At 42.5% G+C, this 14460-nt stretch overlaps 1 protein-coding gene across 2 annotated transcripts in view; it reads left to right on the plus strand.

The window, feature by feature from the left end:
* Nucleotides 1–14460, plus strand: part of MRTFA (myocardin related transcription factor A) — a 121236-nt gene that overhangs the window by 66379 nt on the left and 40397 nt on the right. For both annotated transcript variants that reach the window (XM_063074613.1, XM_063074612.1), the window contains exon 2: nt 4229–4294. In XM_063074613.1, the coding sequence (XP_062930683.1) occupies nt 4229–4294 (66 nt within the window). The remainder of the gene's footprint in view (nt 1–4228; nt 4295–14460) is intronic.

A 14460-nucleotide genomic window follows, 5' to 3' on the forward strand; every position in this document is an offset into this window, starting at 1 on the left:
GAGAGCATAAGAGGGCCATGTCTGCAGGGGAGTTTGGGTCTGTGTGTGGGTATTTACGTAAAGCCTCAGAGAGGTGGGTTAGGAACTCGCTGGGATTTTCGGTGGATCTGTGTTTGATTTCTCTAAGTTGGTCATAATTGACCGACTTGTGAGTAGACTTTTGGAGGCTGTAAATCAAGTGTGTGAACATGTTATCCCGGAGATCCTGATCCCTGTGGCCAGCCTGATAGTCCCAATTTGGGTTGGTGCGAGGGACGGCAGTGGCTCCCATGGGCCGTCTGTTATTTTGAGCATGCACCTCATCTGCCTGTTGTTGGGCCATTATCCAGACCTGCTCCCTGTCCTTGGTGAACAAGGTAGAAGTGAGAATCATGAAAACATCATGCCAGGTGAGATCATAAGACTGGGTGAGATATCTGAATTCCTTAAGATATGCATCGGGGTTAGACTGGAAAGAGCCCAGTCATTTTTCAATTTGGGAGAGATTGGAAAGAGAAAAGAGGATATGGACCTGGACAATTCCCTTCGTCCCTGCCACTTCACGGAGGGGGTATAAAGGAGCTGGAGCTGAGGTGGGGTTGTCACCTGACAAAGGGGAAGAAGGAGAGGGTTTGGGTGGCTGAGGATGAAGAGGGAAAAGGTGAAGGGGCTGGTGGAGGATGTGGAGTGTAAGGAAGTGGTCAGGGAGCAGAGTGATCTGATGGATCAAAAGATTGATCTGAGTCCAGAAAGGGAGGTCAGGCAAGAGCTAGGAGAATTTGAGACGTAGGACAGTTTTGACAGAGAGAAGGATGCAATAGGAGATAGAAGAAGGCTTTAAACATAAGGAATATCTCTGGCTTTGCCGCCTCAGTGACAAAAGTTGTTTAGGTCTCTGAGAGTATCCAAATTGAAAGTGCCATTTTCTGGCCACTGGGATCCATTGTCTAGTTTGTATTTAGGCCAAACCTGATTGCAATAGAAAATGAGATGTTTGAGTTTAATGTCTTCTGGAGGCCAAGAGGTTGTAAATTGGCCAGGAGACAGCCTAGGGGTGTAGAGCGTGGTGGTTTGGATCACAAGGATCCTATGTAGAGAGTGAGAGAGGAAACGAGTAATTCTAGTAGAAGAAGGGTGACAACAAGGTCTCCCTGGAGGCCGAGAGATTGTAAATCAGCCAGGAGACGGCCCAGAGGCATAGAGTGTGGAGGTTTGGATTGTGAGGATCCCATTTAGAGGGTGAGAAAGGAGGTGATCAATCTCAGTAAAAGAAGGGTAACACCAAGGAGCATCCTTGTTGGTGTGCACCTTCTTTTCGAGAGAGGAGCCACCGATCAGCTAGAGGAGCGTCCTCCAGTAGCTGGGGGGCACGAAAGAAGTTCCCTCAGCCAGGTGCCTGGTCTTTGGGAAGTAGACAGTAGTCATAGAAAGTAGTTGGGGGAACCCATAGAAGTAGGACAGACCCACTAACTCACCCTGAATTGAGGCCAGTGTTGGATGTGTTGGTCTTGAAGAGGCAAGAGGAGAGAGTCCCAGAGGTACCCAGTTCAGCAGGTCCAGGAAGAGCAGCCAGGGGGCCAATCAACCCAAGAGAGGGGATAGTCCAAAGGTCCCAGCCAGGACCCTTCCCGGTTTCGGCACCAAAATGAAAGAAAGTAAGCTGAAATGCCGTGGTACCAATCAAGATTTATTAAAGGAAAAGAATCTGCTGAGCTGCTCTCAAAGTGGAGAGCAGCCCCAGGCTTTGGGGTGGGAGAGATTATATAGGTTGTAGGGCATCAAGTGCTGGCTGATACAATCAAGGAGGGGCATTATACTAATGTGGAAGCTCCACCTGGCTGATACAACTGGGGTGGAAAATTGCACCCCGCAGAAGCAAAAGGGTTTCTATTTCGCAGAAGTCACAAGGTTTCTCGTAAAGGGGGTGGTGGGGTGGTGGTGGCAGCCATTTTGTGCTTGGCTTTTCCTAAAAGGGTGCCGGTTATGTTCAGAACCTATTGATTATTATTTGTATTTTATTAATGTAATTATTATTGTTACTGAGTTATAATTATAATTTATTCTGAAATCAAGTTCTTAGATTAATTTAAATTTGTTTTACTGAAGTTAATCATGTGAACTCCTTTGACCCTGGTCTGACCCACCCATTTTCCTCAGCCCCTTTGTCCATCTTATCAGAGAATAAATCTAGGTGATCATGCTCAATGCCTGTTATCTCAGCAGCACAGGCTTCCAGAAAATCTTGGAGAAGTAAGCAGGCCAGATTCTGGAATCAGAATGCTTAAGTTCAAATCCTGTTCCACCTCTTATAAGTGGTATAATCTTAAGTAAATTGCTTAATTCCTCTGGACCTCATTTTCCTTACCTGTAAAATGGGAGTAATAATACCTATCTCCCTAGGGATGTTATGAAGATATTTAAATGAGTTAAAACAGGAAAGTCTGTAGAAAAGTGTCTGGCACAGGATATGAGGAGTCTTCAAAAAGTTCATGGATGGATCCCTATTATCTTTTAATTACATTTTTCCATGAACTTTTTGAAGTACCCTTGTTTACACTGTATAAATATTAGCTATTAGTGTTATTTTTATCTATTTAATTCTCCAAGACTTTGTTTTTTGTAAAGTAAGCTCTTGGTTAGATTTCTCAGACAGTTTGTATCATCATTTTGAGATCCAGTTCAGTTCAAGGAACAATGATTAAATACCTACTATGTATTAAGTGCTGTGAGGGGCATATATCAGTAAAATATATTTCCTTTTCTCCAGGGTTATGAACTGGTAGGAGAGATATATTTGAGTGTAAATATTACACAAGGTAAAACGTTACTATACTTTTTATAAGAGATGAAAGCAAGCTCACAGGAGGCCCAGAGTAATTCTGAATGTTGGGGAAGCTCAGTTGGAGAGGGTGGGCATTTGCAGGTGAAATGAACGAAGGAGGTGGGGAAAAGTTCATGGTACTTGAGGAATAGTAACTGGAGAGCCTTGCTTGGGATGACTCAGAATGGTAGAGACACAGCACAAGTAAGGACACAGCCAGTGAGCTCCCACTGTAGCGTGGGAAATTATGGCATGGTAAAATTGCAAAGAGAGGGTGTGAGGAGGTAGGGGACTTAAAGTTGGCTCAAACAGTTTAATACTAGTACTTGGGAGGATAGTGATACCATTAAAAAGGTAAGAAGTATGGGAAGCAGATTAGATTGTTGGGAGAAAGACAAGTTCTACTGTGGACCTACTGAATTTGAGATGTACACAGGAGCCTAATTATGGTTCTGCCATTCTTGAAGGCCTCCCTAAAAAGTGCTGTGGATGGAAAAGGCAGATATTAGGACAGTATGATTCCCAGTAGATGCAGGTTCCCCTCAGATGTACCTTGCAGGGCCCCTGTAATCAATGGCTTACCATGTAAGGGGACTTGCCTTGGTCTGGGGGATCCTCCTAACCCTCCTTCTGTGAACATTTTCTCAGTTTCTGAATGATGACCATGAATTTGTCATTCTGTATGACCCTTTGGTTTCATTGGCTTTTGAAATAGAGATAATTAATTTTTAACTTTAAAGTAATCCCCATTAAGATGTTTCATTAAGTAGCATTGCCATGTGGAAACAGGAGAAACACCCGCCACTCTCCCCAGCCCGGATGTGCTTTGAGTCATCTAACTTGGTTGTTTCACCTCAACAGAAAAAGGCTCTAAGTAAAGAGGAAGAGGAAGAGAAGAAGTGTGTTAATGATATTTTCTAGTCTAGAGAAATGCATTGTTTGGTGAAAATAGGTAAAATAGATACAAAAGAAAAGATTTATAAATAACCAATACTTCCTGATCTATGTGAGTAGCTGTACCAGTCGCTATACTTTCAGTGACAAACATTTGCCAAGAAAATATAGAGAATCTGGAAAGCTTTTTCTTCTGGGTGGTGGTCCTCATTATGTTATTTGAATTCAGAATTGGTATTTTTTAGTCTCAGGAGGAGGACCCAGTGTTGTCAGAGGTTTTGAGCAAGAGGCAAGGCTCTGGTACTTGTGGACTGTTATCACCATGCAAGACCCTTCGCAACTTCCTCTTGCCGCCCACAGCAGAATACGGAAACCCTGCTGTATCAGGCCACTTCTGCAGTTACAGACAGTCGCAATTCAAGGGGATCCTTCTTCATACCGCTCCCTTCTGTTTTTAGACTTTCTTTGCATTTGAAAATGTGTCTTTTGACTCGACTGACCCTTCATCCCTCCTCTTTCTTTGCTGCCCTGCAGTGCTGCAGTTGAAGCTCCAGCAGCGCCGGACCCGGGAGGAACTGGTGAGCCAAGGGATCATGCCACGTAAGTGCCTCTCTCTCTGTCAGCATGTGGTAGAGTTGCTTTTAGGACATGATTGTGTGTACCCAGGATGCCATGGGAAACATCTTCTATCAGACATGGACCACAGGTTTTATTTTCTACTCTTTTCTTTATCATGCTCTTCCAAGATCAGGGACTCTCAATTGTTAAATAGTTGAGATAATGGCCCTAATTTGTCAAGTTCACTGAAACAAGCAACATTGGGCTTAAAGGGTGTCTTAAATCATCCTTTGCTTTTGAATTGCACCTTTGAAAGGGTTTCCACACCCAGTTACGCTTTCCTTTATAGGAGGGGCAGGTCTTGAGCCGGGGTATCGTGAGGAAGAACCCATTTCTTGCATATGCTTTGTCTTTGTGTTCAGGTTCTTGGGAAAAGAAACCTTTTCCACCTGGTATTTTGAATCAACTACAGTTTTATTTACAGCAAGATCCTCAGATACCCTAAGGCAGGCGTGGATGTGAGCTTGGCTGAGTGGATTCCTTGATGGGGCTGTCACAGCACTGGGCTCATTGGGTGCAGAACTACATATCTTGGGGGAGAAATTGAAACCAAACCTTGGAGTCCGTTAGAAGTAAGAAAATTTGCTTTTAACACCAACAGCATTATAAACTGAGTGGAAGCTGGAGCTAGCAAGATTTTGCTCTTTTTGACATTTCTTTTTAAGTCATCAGCAGTGAGCATAGGCTCTCCCTCTTTTCTGTTTGTATGTTATTACCACTTGGGTACACCCTAATGAAGTAAAAAAAACAGCGAAAAAACATCATGCAACACTTCTGGCTTCATAGTGGGAGAACTGTTGTTTTCCACCTTAGCTCAATGCCTCTGACCTACTGCCACTGTGTTTTCCTAACTCTCATCCGCACATTCATTCAAAATATTTGAGTGCCTAATATGTGCCAGTTGATGCAGCAAGATAAATGTCTCCTGCTCTCAGAAGATTTATATTGAGAGGGCAAGACTGATAATAAAAAAGGAGAAGAATAACTAAACAATAATTTCAGACCATGATAAGTGTTATGAGATAAGTTAACTGGTTGGTGTGTTAACAAGTAATAGGGATAAGTTGGGGTCACTTTGGATAAGATGGTCAAGAAAGGCCTTCCTGAAAAGGAAATTTTTGAGCTGGGATCTGAAGGATGAGATGGGGTCATCCATTCAGAAGCAGGAAGAGGGCTTAGGGAGAAGGGAAAGCAAGTGTAAGGGCCTGGTGCAGGTAAGAGCTTGGCATGTCTGAGAAACATCAAAGAAGCCAGTGTGGGTGGGGCATGGTGAATGAGGGGAGACCGGGGCAAGTGAAGATGAGCAGGGTGGGTGGGGCCAGAGCTAGGGCCTTATCACCCACTCGGAGGAGGGGGGTTTGATTTCACGCACAATAGGAAGCCAGTGAAGGCATTTAAGTGAGTGAGGATAGGATTTGATTCATTGTCATGGTAGTGGTATGTCCGTTTCTAAGAGTTAGAACCTTAGAGGAAGTATAAGAAGTCTGAGGTCTCTTTCTATCCTAAGTATCAGCCTGGAGCTTAAGTCTCAAATTAATCTTTTTGTTTACTGCAGTTCACTACCAAACTATTTACCTACATTATGCTCTCTTCTTCTGTCGACCTCTAGTGAGGGACCTCCTACCCCCAACCCTTAAAAGTGTCAGGCGGCTTATACAGTGGATAAGTAATGTGATCAGGTAGGGCGATGCTGTGCTTTACAAATCACTTCAGATCTCCTAATCTGCAAACCTTGTAGAGAAACAAGTTATCCAGCGTCTCATCTACTTGTCCCTTTCACCAAGGGCATCCTGTATTTAGTGTCTGTTTGGTGCCTTTGGTAGTGCTAGATGCTGCAGAGATTAAAGAAATATGAGGCACAGTACCTGTCCTTAAGACACTGAACAGCCAAAATTTGGGTAGCCAGAATTTACCCATACACAAAATAAAGAACAATTCAATGCCAATCTGTGGGATGCTGACTGTAATTACAATACTAGTTCTGAGAGCATAATGCTACTTCTTGGTATCTGTAAAATGTTCAGAGTCTAAAAGCCAGGCAGAAGGTAAGTTTCCTGCATTCTTTTTCCTGTCTTTTATTCAATAACAGGGGATAATGGAGATTATTGTTTAATAGAATTTATAGATTACAGTCTCCTTGCTTAACATATCTTGTAGTATTCCATGATGTCAAGACAAATGATGCCTCAGTTATTGTAGTTATCTGCTTATATGCTCATATCTCTGACTAGACCATGAACTCCTTGAGAAAGTATCTTATCTATACTTGCATTTTTGTCCCCGGTGCCTGGCCCTGAATGAATGAGTGAAGACACACAGTTGTAAAGTGTAGTGTGTGCACGTGTGTATGAGAGAGACAGACAGAAACTGTTGCAAACCTGTTGGAATTTGGGGCATGGAATTTGAGACAACGCACTCATTCTGTCAGGAGCCCAGGTTCTAAAATTGTTCTGAATATCTAATTGTATACTTTGGGTTGTTCCCTGTATTTGTGTAGTGAGAATAATTGCTATTCCTATGGAAATAGAAATGACCTGCTTCCATGAGAATACGGTATTTTGCCACCTACCAAGAGCCACCTTCAGCTGTGGACACAGTCTTGTTTGTTACCTTTTCCAATGGAGGAAGTACGCAACAATTTCTTAGGTTATAAGAGAGAATGTTGAGACCTGGAATAGTTTCAGGTGTGCTTATCAGGTGCCATCCTGGTGATACATGGATAGGGTCTTGAGTTCCCAAAGATAAGGAGGCTCTTTTTTTTTTTTTTTTTTTTTTTTGCCAGACCCCCACCCGGTGAGTAACCCTACCTCACCACCACCCTGCATCCCTTAACTGCTATGTAGTCTCCAACATCCTCTGCCTCCCTGACATCCCATCACCCTGCTGTCTTCCACTAGCCCCACTCCTCACCCTCCACTCCATATCTTTTGAAGAAAATGTGAACGGTGCTGGGGGCAAATTGTAAATGGTTAGCAAGTTGTTGAGGTTTGGAGACCTGAAAAAGTAACATCTGTTGAAGTGCCCGCTTTCATTCTCATTTTGTTGGTCTGAGGAGTTTCTGAAAAGAGCCCTTTTACTTGTATTTAAGTCTGTTGTACATCGTGAGGCAGAGCCCTCAAGCCAGAGAAAGGAGCAAGGTCGTCATGGACATGTTTTGTCTAATTTCTGGTTTATACCTTTTATCAAATTCTTCTCATTCCAGTCTTTTTTCTAACTCTGGGAGGAGAAAAACCCATCCACCTCACTTCCTGGAACACATACACAGTTCCCGTGTAGTACTGGCTATCGGTTCTGCCATCATGTCTGTAGGACACAATGTGCTTCAGTGGCTCCCTTCCTTTCGGGATTGTTCATGTCTCTGTATCTCATTCAGAGTTGGGGTATGGCCTTTCCATAAAGTTTAGGGGATTAGGAATCCCCAAATTCCTGCATACCTCTCTGCTGCTTAATATACTTGCTCTGTTTATGGCATCTCAACTATGGAGTATAGAAGTTGGTTTCTGATGTGCTATTAAACAGGATTATTTCCCAGTATCCTTTATTATTCTCATTGTGTAAACATATTTCTTAAGTTTAACACCACTAAAACTGTACCAAATACAGAGGGCCAGATAGTAGAGACTCACATAGCTTGGCCCTAAACTTTCTCTAGTGATATCTGAAGCTCTACATATTTTGAGGGAGAGGAAAGATGGTACAGACAGGGAGCTGGTCTTTAAATCCAAGCATTAAGACCAGGGATGAGGCTGTATCCAGGATGAAAACTCACATCTTTGTTCTCAAATGAGGCTTCCCCCACAGCCTTTCTCTTTGATGTTTAAAGGTGTACAAGGTCATAAGGTTAAGATGAAAATTAAGAAAAACGTTCTGGCAATGAGAGCTGTTGCAGAAGAATAACCTTTTAAGGGAAAACATGGAAGTTCTGACCCAGACAAATGAGAAAAAAGTATTCTGTAGTCTTTCTTGATGTGAGAAAGAACCTTGTTTGTCTCTTCCTTCTCAGCTTTTTGTTATTCTATTGAGAATCATTGAGAAAAAGCATAGAGTAGCATGTTTCTCATGCTACAGTTAACCCTCATTTCATTATTTTCCCATGCACAAGTAGTAGAAAAACCTTGATACCTTGGCAAACACATGAGCAAATAATTATTTTTGTCCTATAAATGCTCTGAAGTCTTTGCTCTGTTTCCTTGAGTGAGCTTATTTTTTTCATTTTAAATGGCCCAGCACAATTTCTGTGTGCCCAGCCATGGTCATTGGTGACACTTACCTCTGAATGGTTAGGAGAATCCAAAGAGTGTGAGGCCAGCAAAACTCAGACAGGGCAGCCAACTAGTGTCAACCCAGAGGCCTTTCAGACTACCTGGCCCTTGAAAGGTGCTCAGATACATTGCTAAGTGAAAAAGTGAACAAACCAACCAGCTAGTTTTGAATGGTTCATAGATACACAAGTAGGCCCCGCATATTTCACATTGAAACTAGAAAGAATGGCTCCGTGTAATGGGTTCCTACAGCTCTGTATTTTATTTGTTTTGGGGTTTTTTTGGCAGCTGGCCAATATGGGGATCTGGACCCTTGACTTCAGTGTTACAAGGCAGCACTTTAACCAGCTGAGCTAACCAGCCAGCCCAGGCTATGTATTTTTAATAAGCTTTGCTACATCTTGACTCCCTAACTCCTCAGTTCTTTGGTTTGATCTCTTCGTCACTCTTCAGCTAAAAATTATGTATAATTTTTAGTTTTTTAGTTTTCGTAACCACCAGGAAGATAAACCAACCTCTGAAGCTTCAGAGTTTCTTATAATAAGAAAGAAGCTATGATTTAACATTGTCAGTCACATGTGGCTGGTAGCTATTGTATTAAACAGTGGAGTTTTCTTCTGCCACTTGGGAATTAGGTTGATTTTGGGTAACTCAATACCTTTTTGAACTCAACTTTCACTTTTATAAAATTGAGATAACAACCCATCTTATGGGCTACCCACAGAGTTAGTTACCCACAGAGCAGTAACTTACCTACAGAGTAATGTGGAGGTCAAGTGAGATGATGCACTGTCTATGCCTTTGAAGTGTGGGCCGCGTTATTTTCATTTAGGGATGAGAGGAGCATTAGCTCGGACCTGCCGTCTCGTGAGTCTGACAGCAGCGTGACGTGTGTATGTATTTTAAGTTCTGTCAAAACTAGTGTTTAGGAACAGTAACTATTTTTTAATAAATAAAATCCTTCTTAATTTCACTTTCCTTCCTGCTGGTGGATTAAAAAACAATTGTTATCAGTTGTTAAAAGTCAAAGAACCAGTAGCCAACTTGGTGCTCTGTTAAGATCATTCCCCTTTTGGTCATATATTAACAAGACTGTCATTTTATTAGCTTGCCCTCTCCCTGGTAGTGAGTGTTTCTTTTTAACCTCTTTCTCTTAAAAATAAAACTAAACAAACAAGTGGCTTTGTTGGAAATACTGTTTTTTAATACCTAGGCAACTTGCCAAGAGATGGAAGCGTTCACTGGTGGGGACACAGTGGTGATTCCAGGGCAGATCATGGTCTGGTTTGAGAGTGGTCTGCCCATTTTTTTTTTTTTAACTTACAAAGATTTAAGATGACAAAACTGTAGGTTTCAAGTAAACGTCATTTGTTTGCTTTTAAGTGAAGTGTTTTACTGTCAAGGACATTATGTCTCAATGGATACTTCATAGGTTCGTGAGTGTGGATGAGGGCAGAACCCGGTCTGTTTGGGCCTTGATCCATCTCCCTTTTGCTCCTGTCCATTTGGGAATTGCTAGCGGTTCTTTGTGGTGTTCTCCAAACTGCTGCCCCTGTGAGCCAGAGATGTTTGGCTAAGATCTGAACAGTGCCTCTTCCCAGTAGGACCTGGGAAAAGGCTTCTTCAAGCCCAGCCTTCCACCCACTGCACCAGTCTGGTCAGTGCCCTTGGGCTCCCACTTCTTGCAGATGCTTGTTCTCATGGTATATTAGTGCAACCCACTTGGCCCTTTCATATACAAAAACATCTTTGGATGAAAGAGAGAGTTTCAGCTGACAGGGTAGGTCAGTTTGTTAGAGTGAAGCGTTATAACACCAAGGTCACGTGTTCGGATCCCCATACCAGCCAGCTACCAAAAAAAAGTCGGTCCTTCCTTCTTTCCCTTCCTCCCTTCCTCTCTCCATGACTATTTAACTGTAATTGAATCCCTAGTTTAAATAGCATTTGATAATCACCATAATAAAACGTGTTCTAGGAGTGTGGTTAACCTGATCTCTAGATTTAAAGCTGAGAGAAAATTGTGTTAGGCATGTGGCCTCAGGAATCTTCTCTTTTCTCTCAGGAGAAGACCAACTAGGCACATCACTCCCAGGCGTTTTATGTTGCATTTGTGATAGATGTCAGTGTTCCATCTCTTTTCCTGCTGCTGTGGTACATGTTTCTAACTCATGGATCAGTGACTAGCACAGAACCTCCTCCTTGGCCAGTTGCTAACAAATCCTAAAATAGTGCTCTGGAGTGAATTGTGTGGTCATGTTCTGAGTACATTCGTTGTTGAATTCAAAGAAGAATCCAATAGTGAGCTCTACTGAACAGGCCATAGAGAGTAGTCATCTTCATATGAGTTCTTGATACAATTTAATACCTAAAAAGTAGGTGTTGTTTCATTTAATAATTGGTTCTTGAAGTATCTGAGATATACAAGGTCAACTTATTTTCAGGATATTAAATGAACTAGAGGAAGTTATAAAGTTACTTGTTGGTGCTACTCACTAATTTTACCTAAATGATCCAAATCCTAAAGAATCACCTGTCCAAGGAGAGCCCTGAAAGATCCCTGATGATGGTGCTGATTTAAAATTCTTCAGCGTAGTAGTATGTTATTTGTAGAAAGGCAAAGGTGGGCTGACCCCGTGGCGCACTGGGGAGAGTGCGGCGCTGGGAGCGCCGCGGGTTCGGATCCTATATAGCAATGACCGGTGCACTCACTGGCTGAGTGCCGGTCACGAAAAAGACAAAAAAAAAAAAAAGAAGGGCAAAGGTGATTTGGAGCTTGTATCTAAATAGGTGACTTAGGCATAGTGATTAAGGGGCTTCAAAAAGAGGTGATAGCTTTTTGTTTCCTTAATTGTTGTGTGCTTTACCAAGGAGTATACACTGGATAATGGGTCAATCTGGAGCTTTGATTGGACTGTAGTTTTAAACATGGCTGGTCCATGTCAAAGAGAAGCCTGGAAGGTCAAGTTAAAAATATGTGGCCCCTGATATTTTAATCTTTTGTAATTCACTGTATCTGTTGACACTCATGCTCACCTCTCCTGTTCTTGAGCCTCTTTCACCACCAGTGGTCAAGAGTGGGACACTCTTAAGTGTTAGCTGCACTTACACTTTTGGGAAGGAAAAGATTTGGCAACCTTGAGTCTCCACTTCTTACATTCATTGTAAGAAGTACAGTTCTGCTGGTTTGGGTGGGGGTGACAGCACAGGTGCCAAAACAGGGGTGTTGGCCAGCCTGCATACCAAAACAGGATGTGTATGAAGAACGTTTTATGACTTAGTTTGGATCCTTGCTTGTGCCAGAATGTGTGGTCTTTTCTCCACACCCCGCCACCCAGGCTCTTTCTTTGATTCACATGAACTTAGTTCTGGTTCTCATTGTCCTGGTAAGTCCCTGGAACTGTTGACACAACTCTTTGGTTAATGGTCTTTGTTGCGGGATATTTTTGTAGGCATTTTATTGTGTCAGCTAAAACAGAAAGTCAAAAAATGAAAGTCAAGCCCAGTTAGGTCTCAGCATTTGACTCCACACACATGCTGTTTCTTTCAGAAGTAGAATGACACAGAAAAAATTTACAGCAGTGACAATACTTTAAGCTTAACATGCCTTCTGGCACATGGCAAAACACTTTTACTTTATTTGATACTAACAATCACCCAGTGCAGTAGTTAGTATAATTGCCTTTTAGTGGATGAGGGTACTGCGTCTCAGAGGGGTTACGTGACTTGCCCCATGTCCCACAGCCACTGAAAGACAGGCAGACCCAATCCAAGTTTGTGGCTCCAAACCCTGTGCTGTTTCCTGAAGGTCACAGTTTATAATGGTTCTTACCCACACAGGAATTTTGTGTTGATAGTCTGCTGTGCTCTCAATGAGATTTCAACTTTGAAAATACTTGATAATTGAAAATAGCATCAGATCAGGACCTGCAGTGGGTGAGGTCAGGTGAAAGGTAGTGGATGTGAGAGGAACACTGTCCCTTTTATGCCCTCCAATACAGTTGCTTCCAGGTTGCTGCTCATGTGTGCTAGTTGTGAGGCTTGAAGGCCACTTCTGTCATAACCCTTTGTTAAATCAGAGGTTCTTGATTCATCCATGGATTCTCTTTGGAAAATCTTGCACATCCTCTCACTAGACAGTCGCCCAAACAAGCACCCAAAATTCAGCAATTTCCAGGGGATTCATAGCTGCTGAAAAGCTGCTGCAGTGTCCTCCAGGTTAAAAACCTCTACTCTGCCTGAATATGGAACCCTAAGAAAAATCATCTGCCTAATGCTAATGTCAACCCTTACACACCAGTGATTCAGCCAACCTCTTCTCTTCTGTCACTCAATGTGTGAGGGACCCTCCCCATTTCCTGCACTGATACTAGGGAACCTCTGTGTCCCTCACCCTCTGGGTGCTAAGACCAAGACTACATTTCTGTAGCTGCCTTCCATTGGGTACAATTACCACACCCATGATACAAACAGCAGGGTGTGAAATTCATCCCAGCTGAATTTAGGCCCTGGCCAGAGAGTGAGGAAAATGACAAAAAGCCCTGATTCTTTGACTCCCAGAAATATATGCATTGTGATGATCCTGAAAGCCCAGGAAGTTAGAACTCCTTACCCACACAGTCAGCAGAGTTGAAATTTTGAATCAGGCTGTTGAGAAAATTTATCAAGTTCTTCCTAAGTGTGCATTTTAATCAGTTAGACTTGGTGGTGGAGACTGAGCAAATAAAATCCTTACTTCCTCACCTCTTCCTTGATTTTTGTACTAGGGAAGCAATGGTTTTCAAATTTAAGTGTCACCAGAATCCTTTAAAGAGCTTACTAAAGATTAAAATTCTCGAGGCCCAGGAATCTGCATTCCAGAGAGATTCTTGCATTCCACAGACATTCTTAATGGTTCTTGAACCACACATGGAGAAACATGGAGCCAAAGGCTGCTGGCATCTTCCCCCTTTCCATTTTTAGTGATGGCACAGAGTATTTCCCCAGGAGTTCTCAAGTAGAGGAGAGCCCTACCAACGTGATTCAAGAATTGATGTCAAATTCCTAAGACAGGTGAAGCTGCTGTGTATAAGACGATTGCATACAGGCAGCTCGTGAACTGCATCTCCAGTGCTGTGCAAAGCCTGACTCATCTGCCCCTCTGTGGCCTTGTAACATGTCGGTGGTCAGTTTGGCAAGCTAATGAATTGCCTAGAGCTGTGTGACAAACTCTTGTGCTAGGCTAAGGGATGTGGCAAAAGGCTCAGTTAACTTCGGATGGAGTTTTTGATTATACAGTGACTCCCTTTTCTACTGTGTTGGCCCCTCCAGGAGAGGCCTGGAGGGAAAAGGCGTAGGAGAATATGTGTCCCCTTGACATTTTCTAAGGTTAGATCTGAAGTCTCCTTTCTGTCCCATTGCCAACAGGTAGAGAAGATAACAAGGCAGCATTTATTTCCAAAGGAGTAGCCAGTAAAAGAAGGCAAAATGTGAAATTGCAGATTAAAATCACTGTTGTTTTTGGTTTTTTGTAACTATCATGCATTTCGCGGGGGGAAGGTACTTGATCAGGGAAGTGTCTATTTCCTTTTTCACCTCCACTCTCCACTCTCTCTCTCTTGCTGAAATATACATAAATAAAATGATCTGAATTTTGGAATCAGAACAACCAAGATTTAGTCTTTATCCTACAATTGGTTGGAATGTGACCTCAGGCAAGTCATTTCTCAATTATAAAATGTGGAAAGTAATAGGTACCGAGTAGCTTAAGTAAGGTAGTTCTTGACAAACTATGCAACTATCAGGGGGAAACAAGGAGACCATTTGCAGCAAATCCTTTTTTTGTTTTTTTTATGTTACTGTCTGAAAGCTTTTTGTCCACGTCAGGGTTGACAGGCACCATCCTACTTT

The sequence above is a fragment of the Cynocephalus volans genome, chromosome 12 (assembly GCF_027409185.1).
Source record: "Cynocephalus volans isolate mCynVol1 chromosome 12, mCynVol1.pri, whole genome shotgun sequence".
Taxonomy (NCBI): Eukaryota; Metazoa; Chordata; class Mammalia; order Dermoptera; family Cynocephalidae; genus Cynocephalus; species Cynocephalus volans.